At 40.9% G+C, this 20,513-nt stretch overlaps 1 protein-coding gene across 1 annotated transcript in view; it reads left to right on the plus strand.

Moving 5' to 3' along the window:
* The window catches only part of RGS22 (regulator of G protein signaling 22), a 64,673-nt gene that overhangs the window by 4,878 nt on the left and 39,282 nt on the right, over nucleotides 1-20,513 (plus strand). The window contains exons 4-9 of the mRNA XM_075417225.1: nucleotides 8,017-8,238; nucleotides 12,014-12,099; nucleotides 15,777-15,942; nucleotides 16,249-16,420; nucleotides 18,375-19,053; nucleotides 19,609-19,770. Coding sequence (XP_075273340.1) covers nucleotides 8,017-8,238; nucleotides 12,014-12,099; nucleotides 15,777-15,942; nucleotides 16,249-16,420; nucleotides 18,375-19,053; nucleotides 19,609-19,770 — 1,487 coding nt within the window. The remainder of the gene's footprint in view (nucleotides 1-8,016; nucleotides 8,239-12,013; nucleotides 12,100-15,776; nucleotides 15,943-16,248; nucleotides 16,421-18,374; nucleotides 19,054-19,608; nucleotides 19,771-20,513) is intronic.

Raw genomic sequence — 20,513 nt, forward strand, 5'->3', positions numbered from 1 at the left:
GCCCAACATGCTGCACCATGAGAACATGTACCCTTATCTGCAGCTTGCTTGGTAGGAATCACCACCAGCATTAGGAAGGGGTAGAATGTTTCTTGGTGCTCCTTGGACCTAAGACTATGGTGTAGCCGTTATTGAAATAAATTCACTTATGATTCAGGCTTACCAAACTGAACTAGACATAGATGTGCTCTCTAAGCCACATCACAGATTTGTGTAAAAGTACGCATAATGGGAGCAGCAGAACTAAGTATAGTAGCTTAGGCTCCCCATGCCATTTTTTTTTTTAATTTAAAATAGAATCTGGAGGTATTAACTCTCTATCAGAGTCTGGGCTTAGTGCGCAGCAGCGATACTGACTTCTCTCAGGAACTCAGCTTCTGCATGCTTTCACCACACTGCAAAATTCCAAAGAATAATTTTTACAAAGTTAGGGAGATACAGATGGAAGAAAATGTTTGGTGAGAGCACTGCGTTTTTTTCTCTTTCTTTTCTTCCACCCCCCCCCCCAGCTGCTTTAGGATATCTGCCTAAATCCAAGCCTAACTAAATAGCTTTTAAACCCAGGCCTCCTTTCATGCGCCAGATTGTTCTTAGCACAGGAATACCATCCTCCATGCTTTTGCTGCTTATTTGGAAACTATGCTTCGAGCTTTCCCCAGATCACAGGAGACAGAGCGGGTAAGAAGCTCAGGCTGCTTAGCCTCTAGGTCTCCTTGGACATGCACAGATTTCAAGACATCCATTAGAGGCCAAAATTCTCCCTGGCCTCAGAGGGCTCCTCAGCCTCCAGTCCTGGCGCAGCTCAGCAGCTCTGAACCGCAGTGATTGCCCAGGCACTCCTGACAGTTCTGGAAGCCCACAGAACAGAGTTCACAGACACTCCTGAGTAAACATTGTTTTATGCTGGTAATCTTGGTAGGTTTCTAAGATGACACATGGTCTCTCTTCTGTATATTTACATATCTTCATGAAAACAGATGCTCTATTAGCTATTTTTATCTGTAATGTTCTCATAATTGGTTTTATTTTCTCTTTGACCTTTTCCTGAGGATTTATCCTCCTCATGATTAAGTTCTATTAATGTCTTGAGTTCTGTGGTTTGAATACCTTATATTCCCAATTTCCCTCTCCTTCTCAGAAGGCTTCTACTAAAACACCGTGTTGAAATTTCCATTGCTTTATTCTTGTTGTGCTTATACACTGTTGCCTGGAAACAGTATTACCCAGGTGTGCTAGTAGTTAGGCAACAAGTTAAACTGAAAATATGGTGTGACTTGATACAAGAAATCAGGGGTAGCATTTGCTTTCTTTAAGAGACTGCCTCTGCATTGATTTATAATGCATCACTAGTGTATGGAAAATTGTATCATTGGGGACTTGCTATAGCAGCAGCAGATTTTTTTTTCTTCGATTTACAGTATATGCTTTAAGTGATCCTGTTATCATAATATTCAGTACAATCAGACATGAATATCTAGGTACTCTAAAGATCTGCATACTGTAATGAAGGATAGTTTGTACAGGAAATATTTCTGAAATATAAAATAATAAAAATATCCCTGTGAGTGCACTTGTTGCCAGTAGTGCAGTGATTTCACAGTAGCAGAAACCAATTACATGACATACCAATGAGTTACACCTTCCTTAGTAACTAATCTAAAATGAAAGATTTAAGAGAAAATAATAAGAGCCTGGATACAGTTACATTTCTAGCTGGTCAGGCATTCCTAAAATTCAAATCTTTGATCCATGTATTTAAAATATCCAAGAATATGTTTATCCAGGAATGAAAATTCTGAAGTCAGAAATCGCCACCCAGCTCAGTGTTGGAGGCCTCAGGAAGAAAGCGCAGCAATGTCAACTTGTTTCTCATGCACTGCCTGCTACTTGTTCTACCCCAAGTCCATGCTTGGGCCTTATCCCTCATTTTCCATTTACCAGTGATCCTGATGAAGACACACTCCTCCTCTTTGCGACCTCAAAGAGTTGCACTAGAGACAAAAGTGCTAACTGCACCTCAGTTGAAGCATATTCAGGAGATGGCGCTCCTGATGGCAAGTCCCTGGGTCATAAAATAAAAATAAAAACAAAAAAAAAGAGAATAAAGCAATTACTTCATCCCTTTTAGCACATTAAACACATTCTCCTTTCCTTGCTTAGGAGCACAGAGATGTATTAATAGTGCCACGCAGGAACAAGAGGTAGCATACTGTAGGTGGATTGCTTGATATAATTTTCATGCTAGTAGGAAAACTATTGTGGTAGAATTAAAAAAAAAACATGCTAAATGGTCTAGGAGGACAGATACGGGCCAGTATGCAGCTGGTGGTTTTAACTTAACTGTGACTCTACTGGATAGTCTGGGATCCAGGATTTGATGCAGGTGAGGATTCTGAAAACAATTAAAGCACAAGTAATAAAGTTTGGGCCAATTGGTCTTTCTGAAAACAGAATGGTCCTGAAAACCTGGTGCTGTCAAGAGTAAACGCAGGCCTGATCTACAAGTGGCAGATGACAGAAAGGGCAGAAAGCAAAAAGCAATCCATTCTGCTGCACAGTGAAGGCCCTTCTCAATTTTGAAGATGGTTGTGAACAATTCAGTGCATCAAGGTGTTAGTTCAAGGCATTAATCTATGCTCATTAGTTTCCTCTTGTCTTTTCCAGGTGCGTGGAGGGAGGTTGCAGGTGCCAGTGCAACCTCCCTTAAAAAGGCTTTCACATCAGTAAGCCCCTTCAAGCACGTTATGTTGAGTCTTACCCAGGACTAAAACTTGTTTGCCACCTTTGACATTCAAGGAAGCAAACCAAACTCTCCTGAGTTTTTTCTCATTGATAGCAGGTTTACTCAAATGCTGCTCTCTTCACTCTTAATTACACTGTGGCATGTTATTGTGACTAGTGTCTTACTCATCAATGGAAAAGGATACTCCTTAAAGTCAATGGCAAATTTGCCACTGACCATGTGCAGTGCAAATTTTCCAGACATTTCCTAGAGCTGCTCGATTTCTCTTCCGGTCTGTACTCTCATTGACATTTATTTATTATACACACATACCCGTCTTAAGGAAGTTTTGGCAAAGCTCCTGGATGAGATCTCTATTCACTCGCACCTTTTCAGGGCCTTAACCTAAGGGGTGGCCAAGCTGTGGTCATTCTGTTTCCCTTGGGATCGAACCACATTACTTGGAGTGGGATGCGATGAGCATATTTACACATTTGCTAAGTGTATCTGAAGTTAAGTATATCTGAAAACTGCTAAGGCAGAGAACAGTGAGATTTATGTGTCTGATATCCTGGCAACATGGTGATGGATGCTGTTTTGGTTTCTGTTTTGGGAGGAGTGAGAGAAATTTGCCTTCCCTTCAGTTAAGTGTATAACTTTAGGTTTCAGAATTATGTATTCTGTTTATTCTTCAGCCGAAACCATATTCACTGTGCATTTGACAGCTAAGAAATTGCTGTCAAAAATGTACATGCAATTGTTTATTTATTTAATAGTATTGCTGTACCACAGTCTGAAAACAGCTTTTAGTTCTTTGCTTTGAGATTTTTTCTGAATCTGAGATGACTACACTCAGTTACGTTGGTCACAATGGATTCAAGGGGAGAATTGTCTGTGAGTGAAACAGTTTACAAAGTCTATAGACTTCTGATGTGTTGGTATTCTCAACTCCTTGTTGATCCTATTTATTGTGCTAAATTGATAATGTATGAATCCCAAGCTTCAAGACTTCTGCCAAACTTGATTTATTTTTTCTTAACATCTTGAGGTATAATTTGGCTCTGGAGTTTTCCCTCTCTATCTTCAAAGGATCAAAAATTGGCCCAAACTAGAGAGAGAATGTAGGGAAGAATGCATTGATACTCTTAGTCTTTCGCTAGTGTATTTTACTTGTCTGTAAAGAGCCAAAGCACTTGCCAAATGCGGGGTAAGAAAGACATTTCTTAGTATATTAGAATTGGCACAGATAATTTTTTCCCCCTCCTTTATGTGTAGGCTATCGTCCACTCCTTAACACAGGCATCTTCACTGAAGAGATTCCTTGTTATTGCAATGACCTAGAATATTGGTGGTGCCATAAACCTCTCTCATTATTGTCCTGTGAAACATTGTAGGATTTTACGGCACTTGGCTTCTGTGAGAAAGGTTTTAAGTTCTCTGCAGGGTATTGAGCAGGATTTTTTTTGTGGCTTGTAATGCGTGGGAATGGTTAGATTGTGTGTTTTACTCCAAAGTTTTTCACATACTGACAGGGAAATGGATTAACTGGTCTTTTCTGTCCTGTCCTGTAACTAGGAAAATGTTTCGTATGAGAAATCAGGTTAATTTTTTTTGTGTTCCCATTCAATTTTTGTCATAACGTTATCACTTTTATTTCTGTGGCAGGGATGAGTTAAGAAGGTGAGGACTTACCTCTTCTTTTATTACGCTTATAAAAACATTCTGATTTATCATTCTAGTTTTCGTAAGTAAGCAAGTGACACATGCTTCCCCAGAAAGACTTGAACTCTTCTGAAATGCTTTTATACAATGCTTGATGAGATGCTTTCTCTGGTAGAATTTGGGATTTGTACAGAATCACGGATCACTCATTCTGGAAGGGGTGTTAGGCAGGTCTGTAGTCCAGCCTCCTGCTCAAAGCAGGGTCAGTGCTTTAGCATTGACACCAAGTTGCTTGGCACTTCTTCCAGTTGGCCTTGAAAATCTCCAACAACTGATTCCATTGTCACTGTGGACAGTCTGTTCCAGTGCTAATCACCCCACAATTACCTTTCTTCTTATATACAGTTGAAAACTCTACTGTTCCAGTGTATGACCATGGTCTCTTGTCCTCCCACCAGGCACCTCCATGAAAAGCCTGGCTCTATCTTATCAGTAATCTCCTTGTGTATTGCAAGACTACTGCTAGATCCTCCTAGAGCTGTCTCTTCTTCACATTAAACAAGCCCTGTTCCCTCAGCCTCTCCTTGCAGGGCAAGTGCTCCAGCCTCCATTTCAGTGATTGTCTGCTTGACTTACTCAAACATATGAATATTCTTCTTATACTGGGGACTCAAAACTGGATGCAGTATTCCAGATGTAGTGTTACTAGTGTCAAGTAAAGGGAACCTACTGGCTGCTCTCTGATACAAGAAGTATGCATGCCTTCTGATGTTCCTGGGGACAGGTAGCTACACTTTGGTCCAAAACCCAAAAGTCTGGACTAGAAATACAATTTTCAGTCAAGTATGTAGTGTGTGAAGTATTAATCTTCTCAATCCAGGAGTGTATGTTCTTTTGTTCCGTTAGTATATTTTTCTACTAAATGATTTGTAGTCAGACTCCCAAAATAGCAATACACTTTAAGTTTTAAAAATTGTCACTAGCATCTGTTTCACCACCTTAAAGTTGCCATGTGTTTTCTGTTCAGTTAATTAGAATATGTATTGAAAAACCTAGATCTAGAGTAAGTTACAAAGAACTAAGTAAAAGTGGATGTGTGTGATAAATTAATGTTGTCTGTGCTTAGTTTTCAAGCTGAATAACATGGAACTAAAATAATCTGGTCATGTCTAGTCACATAGCCCTATATTATGGAATTTGCACTTCGTTTGCTTTTTTCCGCAAGCAAGAGCATTTCAAATCTGAGACTGAAGCACCTTGTTTCTTACTGCATTTTCTTCTGTTTCATTTTTAAATACATGAAAAAATAAATAAGGAAGGATACATTTGGAGGTTATTTGCACAGTTAGTCACTTAAAAGCTGGTAGCAGCACAAATTAGATTTTGTAAGTAAATGTAATGTACACATAGCAAATTGGGAGGAAGTCTGAATGAAGTACAGAGAAATCTACTACACATAAAAGCCTTCAGTACATCTAGAGAAAAACCACTAAAACCTGCAGAGTACCCTGGAGAAAATTAATGCCAAAAGAGGCTCGAGGTGTCAGAGAACAAAAGCCAAGCCATGATTTCAGCTGAAGTTAGGTAACTAAACAGACAATTCAATGCATGGCTCTGAGCAGTGACAGTCTGATGTCATAGGCACTAATCACACACTTAAAGCTCTCACGTGCTACGTGCTTTGCCAGGCTGAGCCTCCACAGTGAGACATTATGGGATAAGTAGGGAATGTTTTAGCCACATGTTGCAGCCACATGGTTGAATCCTGGGCATTGCTCACAAGACATTGATCAACAAGGGGCTTCAAACAGAATCAACAAAATAGCTGACACTGACATGGTTACTTTGGACTTATGTAGGTGTGAAGAAGAATAAAATTGGTCTGTAATATATTTCTGTATCATATGTAGCATGTATTCACCATATGTAGTATGTATATGAATTATGACTATGTGTGTATATATGTTATATATGAAAAAGTTTAAGGAAATGAAAAATACAGTGCTTGAAAAAATAAAATAATCTTATTAAGTGCAGGGGAACGACAACTGTACAAACATCAGGTGGGATCCTGTCTGGAATGAAGCCAAAAAGAATTTTGGCACTGGGTGTGGACATGGCCAGGACTTTCTGCAGTTCTTAAATACAACATGCTTTCTTGCCTTCCAGCTCAGCACGGAGATGCTTATATGCTCTTGTTGTATATAATATCGCATTCATAACTGTCTTGGGTATCCTCCATTATTTTTGTAAAATCCATCCATATTTTCCCTCTTCATTTCCAGTAATACAATTTGAAAGATAGTCTTTTAGGGAAATACCTAATACCAGAACTCAAAAGATCAAAGATGGGTCTGTTTTAGTGTGTACACATGCAGTGAGTTTTTTGGTGTTGATAAAAGTTACAATTACATAGCTGAAGTTGAAGTTTTGTCTACCTCATATATTACACAGTATCTGACTGAACTAGTGGTGCATAATAAAACTTACTGCAGGCCATAGGTTTTGGTAGGTGTTTGACCAACAAGTAACAACATGGTGAAAAGCCTTTCCTACATATGGAAATCTTCAGATTCATCCTCCTCAAATGCATCTCGCATATAAAAAGTCAGCTTCATTGCTAATCTTTTCAAGCCTTCATTGTCTGTGGTAATGAATGGGCGAATAACACTGGAGATCTGATCCTGTATGTAAGTAATCCCCTGCAGAACAGTGACTAAAGTCACTGTGAACTATATATTCGAGACATCTGTGTACTGGATCTATTATTTGCATGTGAAAAAGAATGGTCTGTCATCTAGAGTGAGTTAAATTCTTGACAAATAAGCATAGCTGAGACAAAAAGTAGGAATGCATTGGAAAGCTATACAGTGAAGAGACTAAAGAACAAGAATGCAGAAAAAATAGTTTCAGGCCCTGAACATAAACAACAGCAGACAAGAGAAAGAAGGCTCATAAAAGCAGCTTGCATTCTGTAGGATGCATCTTTACAACAGGTTGAGGGAGGTGGTTCTGTCCCTCTGCTCTACTCTGGTGAGAGCCCACCTGGAGTTCAGCTCTGGAGCCCTCAGCACAGGAAAGACATGGACCTGTTAGAGCGGGTCCAGAGGAGGCCACAAAAATGTTCAGAGGGATGAAACACCTCTCCTAGGATGAAAGGCTGAGAGAGATGGGGTTGTTCAGCCTGCAGAAGAGAAAGCTCCAGGGAGACCTTATAGCAGCTTTTCAGTACTTAAAGGGGGCTTGTAAGAACGATGGGGACAAACGTTTAGCAGGGCCTGTTGCAACAGGACAAGGAGTAATGGTTTTAAACTAAGGGAGGGTAGATTCAGACTGGATATAAGGAAGACATTTTTTATGATGAAGGTGGTGAAGCACTGGCACAGGTTGCCCAGAGAGGTGGTAGATGCCCCATCCCTGCAAACATTCGAGGTCAGGTTGGATGGGGCTCTGAGCAACCTGGTCTAGTTGAAGATGTCCCTGCAGGGAGAGCTGGACTTGATGACCTTTAAAGGTTCCTTCCAACCCAAGCTATTATATGGTTCTCTTCTATGATACTACAAAAAGTAACTTTCTTGAATGAAAGAATTCCCTTATGACAATGTTATAAACTTTCAAAACTTCTTTTGTAGACTTTTGCCCAGCCAGTTAAGTTTAACTCTGACTTTGGGGTTTTTGAAGTAGTTAATGATGCCCCACAACGCCTGGAAAGTGAGCTGAAAAAAATTCTACATGATCAGAAATCTCCAAACCCCATTTGTGATGTTGTAAGGAAAGCAAAGAATGATGGGCAGCTCTCCAAAATGTGCAGCACTTCTCCAACCTTCAATATTGATCCAAATTACAACACTATGGTAAGCATCTTATAGCCCCTGAGTTTATATTTAGATCTTACTATAGAGATACTGGCAGTAGATATTGTTGTCTTTGGCTTGGTAGCTTGGGAAAAATGTTAATTTATGTTAGGAAAACATAATGATGGGCCAAATTATGCCCTGCAACTCACATGTGTCTACCAGACACGTGAATGGAATCACAGATGTACATCCTGTAGCACAGAATTTTGAAGATTCTGTAGGGCAGGATTCAGTTGTGTGGTCTGAATACTTTTTAATATTAAAAGAAAAAATATTATGACAACAGTTACTTTACTAGTGATCCCGGGAATGTGCAAATTGACTGAAACTAATGCGTCTCAGTCTTTCCTTATTAATTAATTTCCTTGTGTGGCTATGAGCTCATCTGTGGTCTGGCAACACATAAGTCTCTCTTCCATTAATTCCCAAAAGATTTACATGGTTAGCATCAATTGAAATGGCCAGAGAAAATAATCTTTGGCAACTAGAAAGCTAAATTAATGAAAAGATAGGTTGGAATTTAGAAGAAAATTCTTGTTTCAGACTTGCTTGGACACTATCAATTTTGCTGTTCTTACCTGTTTATTTTCAGGGCTTTCTTCAGCATCAAATTAGGCAGGTTAAAATTGGGAATTGAAGCACCATACGCACCTGAGAGACTACAAGACAGTGTAATTAGTTGTGGGAGATTACCTTTAAACAACAGCTTTGGAGGAGAAAAAAATATTTCACTGGGATACTTGGTTTATTCCTTTCTTGCTTACTTTGCACTGGTGTGACTGATGTGACTTCAGTTCATTTCATTCAAGGCCGGTCTAAGGTCTTGCTACATTTTTAGAGGCGGCTGCTCTAAATTATGTCATAGCTGGAAAGCTGAGAGAAAAGCAGGGAGTTGTAACAGACTGCTGCTTTGCCCTGTATGAGCTTAATGATTTTCAGAAAAGAAAACAGTGTTAGGAGAGGTCAAAAGGCAATGATGTTTAACATAATGGTAGTAATGTGAGATTGCAATTATCTGCATCTAAATGGACAAATGCTACAATAGGACAAGGCTCACAGATATCCCTACCATGTTAAATCATTATTTTCACAAATACTTTGCTTGAGAGTATAAAAGCAGAAGAGCTATTCTCAATTTCTTATTTGCTCTCAGGATTCAACAGAGGAAACCTTGTGTGCTTCTGCAAGTGCAGCAAATATTGCTCTCTGGGATAACCCCACATCACTGGATTGTGGATGGCCTTGACAAATTCAAAGCCATCACCTCATCTTCAATATTACTTGCATTTTTTATGTAGTTTGGAGCAACAGGGCTCCTGTATTATTTAAGAACACATGACTTTCTCTGGGACATTTTCCATAGATAAGAAGCATTATTGTCTTTTGAGGAACAATATGCCTCAGTACACTTTCTTCTCCTTTTTGGGAGAAGGTGTGATGTTTCTTCATATTTTTGACTCCTACTTTGCTGAATAGGTAACATAGATGCCTCATCCAGTTCAACTTGGCATCTCAAAGCAGCCTGCAAAACAGCATGCCAAAAATTGTTACTGCAACTACACAAGGTGAAAGAAGTCAGCTTCATTCATTGTACTACACTATGACTGAACCAGAAGCAGTCATCCCAGACCAACTGCATCACATAGTTCAGTTCAAATCAAATAGGATTTGATCTTTCAGGCACTGGATGATGCTGCCTCCTTTGCTTTGACTTTCTTGATGCAGACTGAAGAGATTGACAGTTGCTTTGAATGTTACATTGCTACAGAAAGTCACCTTGGTTGGCCATCACTGGCACATTACTAATGAAAATGAGCTATGATCAGAGAATCCTAGTAGGCCTTTCAGGCTACTGCCTGAATTTAAACTCATCTTGCATAAGAAATACATCCAGTGGTATTTTTCTCTGTGTTTTATTTCCCTCTCAGACTGTTACAGACTTACAGATAACCAAAAGTTCTCTGCATGTGTGCATGCACACTCACAAATTATTGATATGGAGGTATCATCAATAGTCAAAATCAACTTGGCGTAAAATATATTAAGAAAAAAACCCATGGAGCTGGGTAGAATTGATCACAACTATGGAAAGAAACTGGCTGGCATCCCACATACCTTACTTCAGAGAAACCCCAGTTCAGCAAAGCACTCAAGTGTGTGTTTAACTTTAATCAAGGGAAGTTAAACACATGCTTAAACTTAAACACGTGCTAAAAGCTTTGCTGGATTAGGTCCCAGCAAGGCCTAAGTCTGACTGGGTAAGAAAGATAACCAAGGTAACAAAACCCATCAGATTAAATGTAGCATCTTTCTCAGGGGAAGGCGAAAGAGTAGAGATTCTTTCCTTCTGATAGTATATATAATTTTGTGTACCAGCCATGTACAGACATGAACATGTTATGAATCACTCAGATAAAAAACTGGGCTGTGAGTCAGTAAATACATAAATATTAAATGCCGTAATAAAGACATGATCTTCTGTATTTCAAAAAAGCTTGTCAGTACCAAAAAGAGGCATACACTCTGTGGTTGGGAGTAATTAGCCTCCATCTCCACAAATTACATTGTATGAGCCACTGCCAACATAAGCTTTCCATATTTTGAAATATTTTCTTCTCTCTAAATGAAACCACCCACTTTCTGAGTAATTCAGATTTTTTTTAATCCCCTACAGATATATATGAGGCAGAAATAACCCTTGGCCCTAATGGAATATTAGCTCATGGAAAGAAAATTTCAAATGCAGTCTACATAAACTGATTATTTGATATAGCAAGTAGCATCCATCCTTGCCCAAACTTCACCTGTTTTTATGGACAAGGGGAGTTACTAAAATATTCCAAATCATCAGTTTCACCTTCACTAGAAGGAAAAATGCACCTCAGATAAATAAAACAGGTCATCCTCTAAGAGAGGAAAAAGTACGCTCTTAAAAAAATATATTAAGTTATTATATTGAGTGTCGTTTCTAAGGGAAACAGCTGCAGATCACTGTGGCCCATAGTCAGAGATCTTGCTCTCTGTACAAGGCCCTAGGCATCGTTTTTTGGTTAGCTGGCTCTGTGTAGCTCGCTGCTCAACACTGCCCTTCCACTCCACAAACAACTCTTTGGAGGCACCTTCCTTTCTCCTTTGACGAGGCGCTGATGCTTAGACCGTCTGAGCAGAAATGTGTTATGGGCCTGATTCATAACGCACTTTGGTTGCCACTACAGGAGTTACTGTGTGCAACGCAGTTATGCAGCGCTCCAACATAAAAGCAGGAAAGGTGATAACTGATTGGCTTTTTGTTTGATTTTTTTTTTTTTAATACACACAGCTCTCCCATTCTGGGACTACAATTTAATTTAAGGGTTCTTTGTTCTTCAGATTCTTGAGGAAAATTGTAATAGTGGTTATTTATAAAAGTGATAGTAAAATTAGCAGTTTCCTATTACAGAAAAATTGTAAGCATCTAATTTGCATTTGGAATTGTACAGTAAAATCATGACTCATACACACATTATTTCTGAAGAAAAGCCACCCACTCTTTGTTAAAGAAGTTGTATTTTTATAGGTAAAATCAGATTTAGACCTTATTCGCTGTTAATAGGAAAGTAAATTAACTCCATTGTCACAGCAAAAGGCTCAGTTGGATAACAAAGGTGGTGACCACTGCATATTTGTCCTCCTGAGATGATGCTTCTGTAGAAGGGGGTGGAGAGAATCAGTTACATGGCAATAACAAAAAAATGAAGAATATTGCAAATCTTTGGCATTTCTTTTTTGACAGTGTCTTGATCGAGAACAAGCAATTGAGTGGATTAAGAAAGAAAGGCTTCCAGCATTTCTAGAAAGCGACTGTTACTTTGAATACAGGTATTGCAATCTTTTATGCTGTCTCTCAGTTTTAAATTTGTACATTTTTCTCTTCTGACTAATTCAGCTTGACACTACCCTTCATATGTTTTCTACCACCCCTTGTTCTGTTTAACTTTAGCATTTGAGTGACTTGGAGAAAGTAAAATCAGTGACTTTTTTTCACTTGTTATTCTCTAAGTTTCCTTGGCCATGAATTGCATATTATATTACACCTTTACAGACAGAAATAGTAGTGTTTACCGTCTTCTGAATCTCTGTTCCAATAAGATATGACGGTAGCAATGCAGACGCCCCTCCTGGCAACTCAAGTGGTGGGCATCGCCTATCCAGGAGATATTCTAGCCATGGTTACCACCCGTGGTAAAGCTCTTGCTAGAAGGAGTGTGGGGACCCAGACGGAGGCCCCACGCAAGAACGCAGGTGTCCAGGTCTCTGGCTGCAGGGAGTGCCTGAGCTTGGCGCTCGTACCGGAGGACAGCAGAGACAACGGCTGTGTTCGGTGCGAGCAGGTGAATGACCTGCTCAGCCTGGTGGCAGAGCTGAAGGAGGAAGTGGAGAGGCTGAGGAGAATCCGGGAGTGTGAGAGGGAGATCAACTGGTGGAGCCGCACCCTGCCCTCCCTGAGGCAGAGGCAGCAGGAAGCGGCTCCACAAAACGCAGAGACCCCCCTACCCTCTTGCCACCAAGCAGAAAGAGGGGGCCTAAGAGATGGGGGGGAATGGAAACGGGTCCCTGCTCGGGAGGGCAAGAGAATCCCCTCCCGGCCTCCCTCACCTGCCCAGTTGCCCTTAAGCAACAGATACGGGGCTCTGGAATGTGAGGGACTGGCCACAGAGGATGTGGGTGAAGGTGAGGCTCCATCCAGGGGGTTGCCCAGGACGAGTCAGACAGCCCCACATATTGCGACTGCCTTGGCTAAGAAAAAAAGGAGGGTAATTGTCATAGGTGATTCCCTTCTGAGGGGAACAGAGGGCCCAATCTGCCGACCGGACCCATCCCACAGGGAAGTCTGCTGCCTCCCTGGGGCCCGGGTTAGGGATGTTGCGAAGAAACTCCCTGGTCTGGTGCGGCCTTCTAATTACTACCCCCTCTTGGTAATGCAGGTTGGCGGGGACGAGATAGCAGAGAGAAGTCCCAAGGCCATCAAAAGGGACTTCAGGGCACTGGGACGACTGGTTGAGGGATCAGGTTTAACTTCTTTATCAACGACCTGGATGAAGAGTTGGAATATACCCTCAGCAAGTTTGCTGATGACACCAAACTGGGAGGTGTGGTAGACACACCGAAAGGCTGTGCTGCCATTCAGCGTGACCTGGATAGGCTGGAAAGCTGGGCATAGAGGAACCTGATGAGGTTCAACAAAGGCAAATGCAGGGTCCTGCACCTGGGGAGGAACAACCCCATGCACCAGTACAGGCTTGGGGTGGACCTGCTGGAGAGCAGCTCTGTGGAGAGGGACCTGGGTGTCCTGGTGGACAACAGGTTATCCATGAGTCAGCAGTGTGCCCTGGCTGCCAAGAAAGCCAATGGGATCCTGGGGTGCATCAAGAAGAGTGTGGCCAGCAGGTCGAGGGAGGTTCTCCTTTCCCTCTACATTGCCCTAGTGAGGCCTCATCTGGAGTACTGTGTCCAGCTCTGGGCTCCCCAGTTCAAGAAAGATGAAGAGCTACTGGAGAGAGTCCAGCAGAGGGCTACAAGGATGGTGAGGGGACTGGAACATCTCTGCTACGAGGAGAGGCTGAGGGAGCTGGGCTTGTTCAGCCTGAAGAAGAGAAGGCTGAGAGGGGACCTAATATATACTTACAAATATCTGAAGAGTGGGTGTCAGGAGGATGGGGCCAAACTCTTTTCTGTGGTGCTCAGTGACAGGACAAGGGGCAATGGGCACAAACTGAAGCACAGGAAGTTCCGTCTGAACATGAGGAAGAACTTCTTCCCTCTGAGGGTGATGGAGCCCTGGAACAGGCTGCCCAGGGAGGTTGAGGAGTCTCCTTCTCTGGAAATATTCAAGACCCGCCTGGACAAGGTCCTGTGCAGCCTGCTGTAGGTGACCCTGCTTCGGCAGGAGGGTTGGACTAGATGACCCACAGAGGTCCCTTCCAAGCCCTACCATTCTGTGATTCTGTGATTCTGTGATCTCTCTCTAACCAATATGGAGGCCATGTAAGTGGAAGATATGAATCCGTGAAATCTATTTGGAACAAAAACAGCCAGTCCTTTTTATTTCAATTATTAGTTTTGTACCACTGTCAGATTTCCTTTTGCACGGTTCTCTGTGGGATGCCATGGCTTAGTTGGATGATTTGCAGTTATACACTTGCTGTATTTTTCCAGATGTCCTTTCAGCAGATGTTCAGGAGGTTTAGTGTGCTTTTTGGAAGGATCTGCCTCTTCATCCCTTAAGGTTGTGTGTAGATGCTGATAGTTGTAGCACGTTTTTGCAGTCCTAAAAGGAGAGGCAGGCTGGCAACATTGTTCACAAAACTTGTGTTTGCTGACTGTAATGACAGACTAGTTACTGAGGTATAGATGTCTATGTGAAAATTCTCAAAATATTTTTAACTTTCAGTATCCTGAAGATTGTTCTTAAATTCAAGGGGAAAACTGTTCAAAGAATAAGAAAATCATGAAAGTGTGCCCCATTTTACCTTTAGTAGCAGCCTGCTTTACAGGTGTCTCGGCCTTATGAAACGCTAAAAATGTGATCTTCTGCTATAGCAAAGTATTTCCTTGATCAAGCAGAATTACCTAAGAGAAGGTGTAAAACTAACTTTAAGCATGTGCTTAATTTCCATTTATATCAGTGGTTTAAGCTGCTTTCCTGAATCAGGATCAAGAGAAGCTGAGATGCTAGAAGGGAAATCTGTGTTTAAAGATGAAGACAGCCCAACCCCAGAATGAAATTCTATTTGCCCTCAAATAGTGAGGACAAACGAAACTGGGCATTCAGCTCATGGTCATAGGCTCAGGCATAGACTTCTTCTTCCCTTCATATGCACCTTGGTTGGTTTTGTACTGCTTTCTAACTTAACTGAGTAAGTTCTGCCACAGTTCTTGAACCCAGAGCATCCTCATTATTGCCGTATAGTTCTAAGATTACCTTTTTCTGAACATTGCAAGGTTCACACTAACACAAGGCAGCACTGGAGTGCTGTTCAGTACAGTGAAGTCCTCATACAGCAATCAGCCAAACATGGCAGTGCCAGCTGCGTTGTTATCATCTGAAAGTTTGATTAGCATGATCACTGCTGTGGCACTGCTGCTGGAAGGTTGCTTATACCGCAACCAGGAAACATAGGGTCTGGTGGTGACACAGGGCTTCTGGAATCTGGGAAAGTAGTTCCATTTTAGCAGTCAAAATGTTCAATGGCTTCTTGGCAGGGCTTGGGACTGCATAGATGCATGCAAGATCATCCTGTCAGAAATCAGTTTTACTGATGAAGCTTGATAATGCAAAGCAGGCCACCAACTGTAAAACTGGTGGACTATGGAATGGCAGTACCAGCGTTCATATATGTGACAGCAGATGAGGGGTGAAATAATGAAACAGATCATGACAATCCTTGTAGTGATTCATGGTCATGGTTTATATCATCTATTTAATGGAAAAATCAACTGTTTCTCTAACTAAAAGCTAAAATTAACTATTTTCTTGTTTCAACATTTAATTTCAGACTAGCTAAATTGATATCGCAGGTAGAATGGAGCAAGACTGGTATTAATTTCATTATAGATAGTGACTATTATCCTTGGATAAAGAAGAGAGACTCAGCTTCTCCCTCTCCTGAGGAAGATGACACTTCATTGACTATGAAAAAGTTCTACATATCGCTTGGCCAGGTAAAATAAGCATGTTTAGTGGGTGTAACATCAAGCTAGATTGAATGCATTGGGTTAAATTATTGCAACTGAGGTCACAACCTAATTGCACAACTGATTCTCTGAATATCTCTTCTTTTCAAATTTCTTTGTACTATAGAAGAAGGTTCATGGGTCATAACACAGCTGAAATAGAACTGAACTATCGTTACAGAAATCTGTACAACTGGACTGTGCAAAATGACTACAGATAGTAAGCTCTCTGTTCTCAGAAACACTGCAATGAATAGAGAAATTTGAATTATTCTATGACATTTCTTTTCTTAGGCTACGGTTTCTCAGACAAAGGGTTGGTTTACACTAGCAAAACCAAGTGAATCCATGAAAACAACAGATTCATTTATGCGTCCTGTAGCTTCTAGTCAAATTCAAGATATTCAGCATCTGCCTGGGCAGCATAAAAGAGACAATTCATTAAGCGGAGAAGATAGCCTCCTGGGTAAGTAACGGGGGCTCAGCCATAGTATTTAAAACACAAGTCTGACTAGGTGGAAAGACAAGGCGTTTCAAGGAATTGCTGCTACCTCCACTTTCTGCGTTCTGAGTATTGAATGGTGTCCTAGACTTCAGATGGGGATTTGTTTCTTTCTATAGTCACAACATTAAATTAAAATTTGAGCTAGTAGCCAGGTAATTGTGTGATAGTAGAAGCCTCTTTTCTTAGATATTTCTGTCTCACAGATGTCTGTAAGTTTCAGCTGAGGGGCTTTTTTTCATTTAATGTGTTTTGAAAGACTTTCTTGTCTGGATTCTTTAGGTATTTGATAATGTATTATTTGTGTTGCAGCCATCTTCTTAGGGTATTTATGTTTGGCACTTAAAGGCCTTTTGGGTGCCAATTTTTATGAGTCTTATAGAATACAACCATTTGCGACACTCCTGTCTGAATGTCAAATTTAACTGAAATTCTTCAGCAGGCTTCAAAGGTACTAGGAGAGAACATACCGATGCACTCACAGAATCATAGAATCACAGAATCACAGAATCATAGCATAGTTTGCATTGGAAAGGGCCTTTAAAGGTCATCTAGCCCAATCCCTGTACAATGTGCAGGGACATTTACCACTAGATCAGGTTGCTCAGAGCCCCATCCAACCTGACCGTGAACGTTTCCAGGGATGGGGCATCTACCACCTCCCTGGGCAACCTGTGCCAGTGTTTCACCACCCTCGTCATAACAAATGTCTTCCTTATATCCAGTCTAAATCTACCCTCACTTAGTTTAAAAGCATTACTCCTTGTCCTGTTGCAACAGGCCCTGCTAAATAGTTGTCCCCACCATTCTTATAAGCCCCCTTTAAGTACTGAAAGCCTACATCTTAGCTTTCGGGAAATACAGAAGATTCAGTTTATTCTGTAGTTTAAACACTGGAGTGATACAAAGATACAGCAGAGTCACAACTGAATTATGACTTTTTTTTTTTTTTTTTACATTCAGTTAGATTCTGTTGCTGTTCACAATATCTGTAGTTGTTCCGGTCAGTTTTACAGGACTGAGTTGTACAGCATTAACCTGGCTAAGCAGTATGTATAGTCAAGGTCATCTTTGCTAACATGCTCCAGAAGTACTCAATTTGCAAAAAGTCTGGTGGAAGTAGAAAAGATATTTGAGCAAGTTAAGGCAGTAACGTTCTTTCTCAGCAGACGAGGATGGCATTGCACTCTTAATAGCATGGGGACAATGAGGAGTCGGGTAAAACAATTAAATAGAGCAGTGTAGGCCAAAAAAACAGGTCTGGTCACTGTTTTGAACTTGTTGGTTAGGAAACATGTCTAAATAGAAAGGAGCCATTTCTGGGTGGCAGACTGGTCTGAAGGATTGTTAAATGTTTCCAGAGCCCTTGACATCACCATGTGTTTTGTCGCACTTCTATATATGTCAAGATTTCACGCAACTGACAGAGGCCTGTTTGATGTTTTAGTCTTTAGCAATGATCAACGTAAGTAGACAAAGAATTATCACTTACTAGCTTCCTCATGCCTAAACAAAACCCAGTCCTGCTACATACTGTGACTTTGATCAAACTATGACCCAATGCTCAGGAACAAACCAGGCCTTGCAGCACAGGAAGGTGGCTTAACATGTGCTGAGGACCTGGGATGCTCAGCTGAGTAAACAAGACAATTGCCTCCAGAGGGAGTTGCTCCTGAACTTTGCTGCTCTGCTGGAATTCAACAGGGAATGAGTTTCTGAGTCATGGGACTGAGCTTCTAGCCAGATAGCAATAGCAGAAGGACCTCTGCTATTCCCTGCTCTGCAGTGTGACATGGTCTGATTGTTCTGCAGCAGCACAATATTAAAAAGTTTCATTTTTTAACTTGGAAATGTTGATATGCAAGAGAACAGTCCTGAATCAAAAGGGTGTTCAGTGATCTTTTCTGATCTAATGCAGAAACAGACTCACGGTCTAAGGAATGCTGTCAACGGAATATCCTTTCCCCTTCAAGGACAGCATCAGCAAAAGCTGACATTACTAGGCAGAGATCCAGAGAGACTGAGGATCATTCTTCTGTGGCCATTGCTGAACCTTCTTCCCACACTCTGTTAAGAGTTTATCTAGACCCAAAATGGGAGAGTGCAGCAAAAGAAGAAAATGGACAGGAAAGCGCAACTTTTCAGATACCAGAAGAATTTATACCAACTTACACTCAGTTTGTAATGAAGGAACCTATTTCACAACTGACCCACCAGCCAGCTGCTGACACTGAGAGTGATGTGGACTTCCACAAACAGCCTGAAGTGTTTATACACGAGTTAGCAAACAATGAATTTGCTCATGGTACTGCAGAGTCGCTCTCTTCCCAAAGTGCTCCATTTACTGTCTCGGACTCCAAGAGACATGTAAGAGAACGAGATGCTGAAGAAGTAAGCTTAAGATCAGGTTCTGAAAGTGATGGAGCAGACCGTAGGGCTGCCTGGTGTATTACTCACAGGACTTATGAGGCAGGCAGCAGACAGGAGTTTGAAAGGTTCAAGAAGTTTATTAAAGGAACACTTGGGGAGAGGTACTGGTGGCTCTGGATGGACATTGAAAGACTAAAGACTCTTAAGGACACGACAAGACAGCAAAGGTATTTCCCATTATTTAACAGTTATTCCCGTTGTTTTAATACTTGTAACCCAGCGAAATCAATGAGATTTCAGAATTAATTGTAATGTTTGAATAGAACAGACACAATAAAAGTAATCATGAGTGTCCTGACAAGGTAAGTCGGGGATGACTCTGCTGAAGCTGATAAAACTCTTTTCACAGAATCATGTTTGCAAAGCCTACATGAAGTCAGAATCGCCGTAGTACTAAGGCTTTGTTAGAAAGAGATTTAGAAAACAGATGGCAACAGAAATTAAAAAAAAAGAATAAAAGAACTTAAATACACAAGTAGGGCATTCAGTATGATAAACTGCTTCAGTGAATGGCTCTGCTGGATTCAGATTGTCTATTCTAAGGCACTGTACATTTTATCTTATACACAACCTGTCTCTCATTTGCAGAAAAATTGTCTTGGCTTCTGCCACTTGCAATTAAAAGCACGTTGCATGACAGCAGTTTAACCAGTAGGATGAACTGTACTTGGTTCTGTATAGCGCCTGATACATGCTTATATGGCTATTTTTGTTGACTCAAGGCAACTCACTAAGATGAAAAAACTCTACCTGCTGAGCAGTGGAGACTATTTCCTCAGTTCAGAAGTGTTACTCAGACTTGATCTACTACATGGAGATCGATGGAATATAAAGCATTTAAGATGGATTCAGCCCGAAGTAGTGAAACCTCTACTTCTTTACTGGTAGGAAAAAATGAACATGAACTAAGATTCTATTGTTTAACAAATTTTGCTTTTCTTTGATAAGCCTGTTATGTTTATTTCATCTCACTTATCCCATTGCAATTATGGGAAGCAATGTCATTGTAAATAGTAGCAGATATTGCCTCTGAATTTTCAGCTGAGCCTAAGCTACACTACAACCTGCTGAGAAGCCAGGTAGGTCTGCCTCACCGAGCCCTTGTTATTTCACTGCCAGAGCACTTGAGCTATTTTGTGTATTGCTGCCTTGGATACCATTCAATTAAATTTTAGGCTGCAGGGTAGAGAAACTCCTCCAGGCGTAGGAGGTTAATTCTGTCCAAACCTATTTCCCATATTGCTGTTCTCAAGTTTCTGAGGATTCTCTGTGTATACATCTATGTGGAATTTGAACCTGAGACTTTACTGCTCAATGTCTGTCATACAAAATGTCTTTTACATATTGACAACTTAAGTGAGGATACAAATTCTAACCTGTTTCCAAAAGATACTAAATTTTTTAAGGTCATCTCTCCTCCCCAAATGGGATTAAGAAATTGCAGGCGTAAACGAATACCTGGAACTGTGAACTTTGTTGTGGAACCTCAAGAGAGTTATGGGCTTTGTCCTGTGACCTACAATCCTTTCCTATTCTTTGCTGTAGGATGGATGGAGCATATCCTACTGCAGACTCATACAAAGGCAACTGCATAATGGTGCAGAATTTGCAACCTAAGTTTATTTAT

This window comes from Opisthocomus hoazin, chromosome 3 (genome assembly GCF_030867145.1).
Source record: "Opisthocomus hoazin isolate bOpiHoa1 chromosome 3, bOpiHoa1.hap1, whole genome shotgun sequence".
Taxonomy (NCBI): Eukaryota; Metazoa; Chordata; class Aves; order Opisthocomiformes; family Opisthocomidae; genus Opisthocomus; species Opisthocomus hoazin.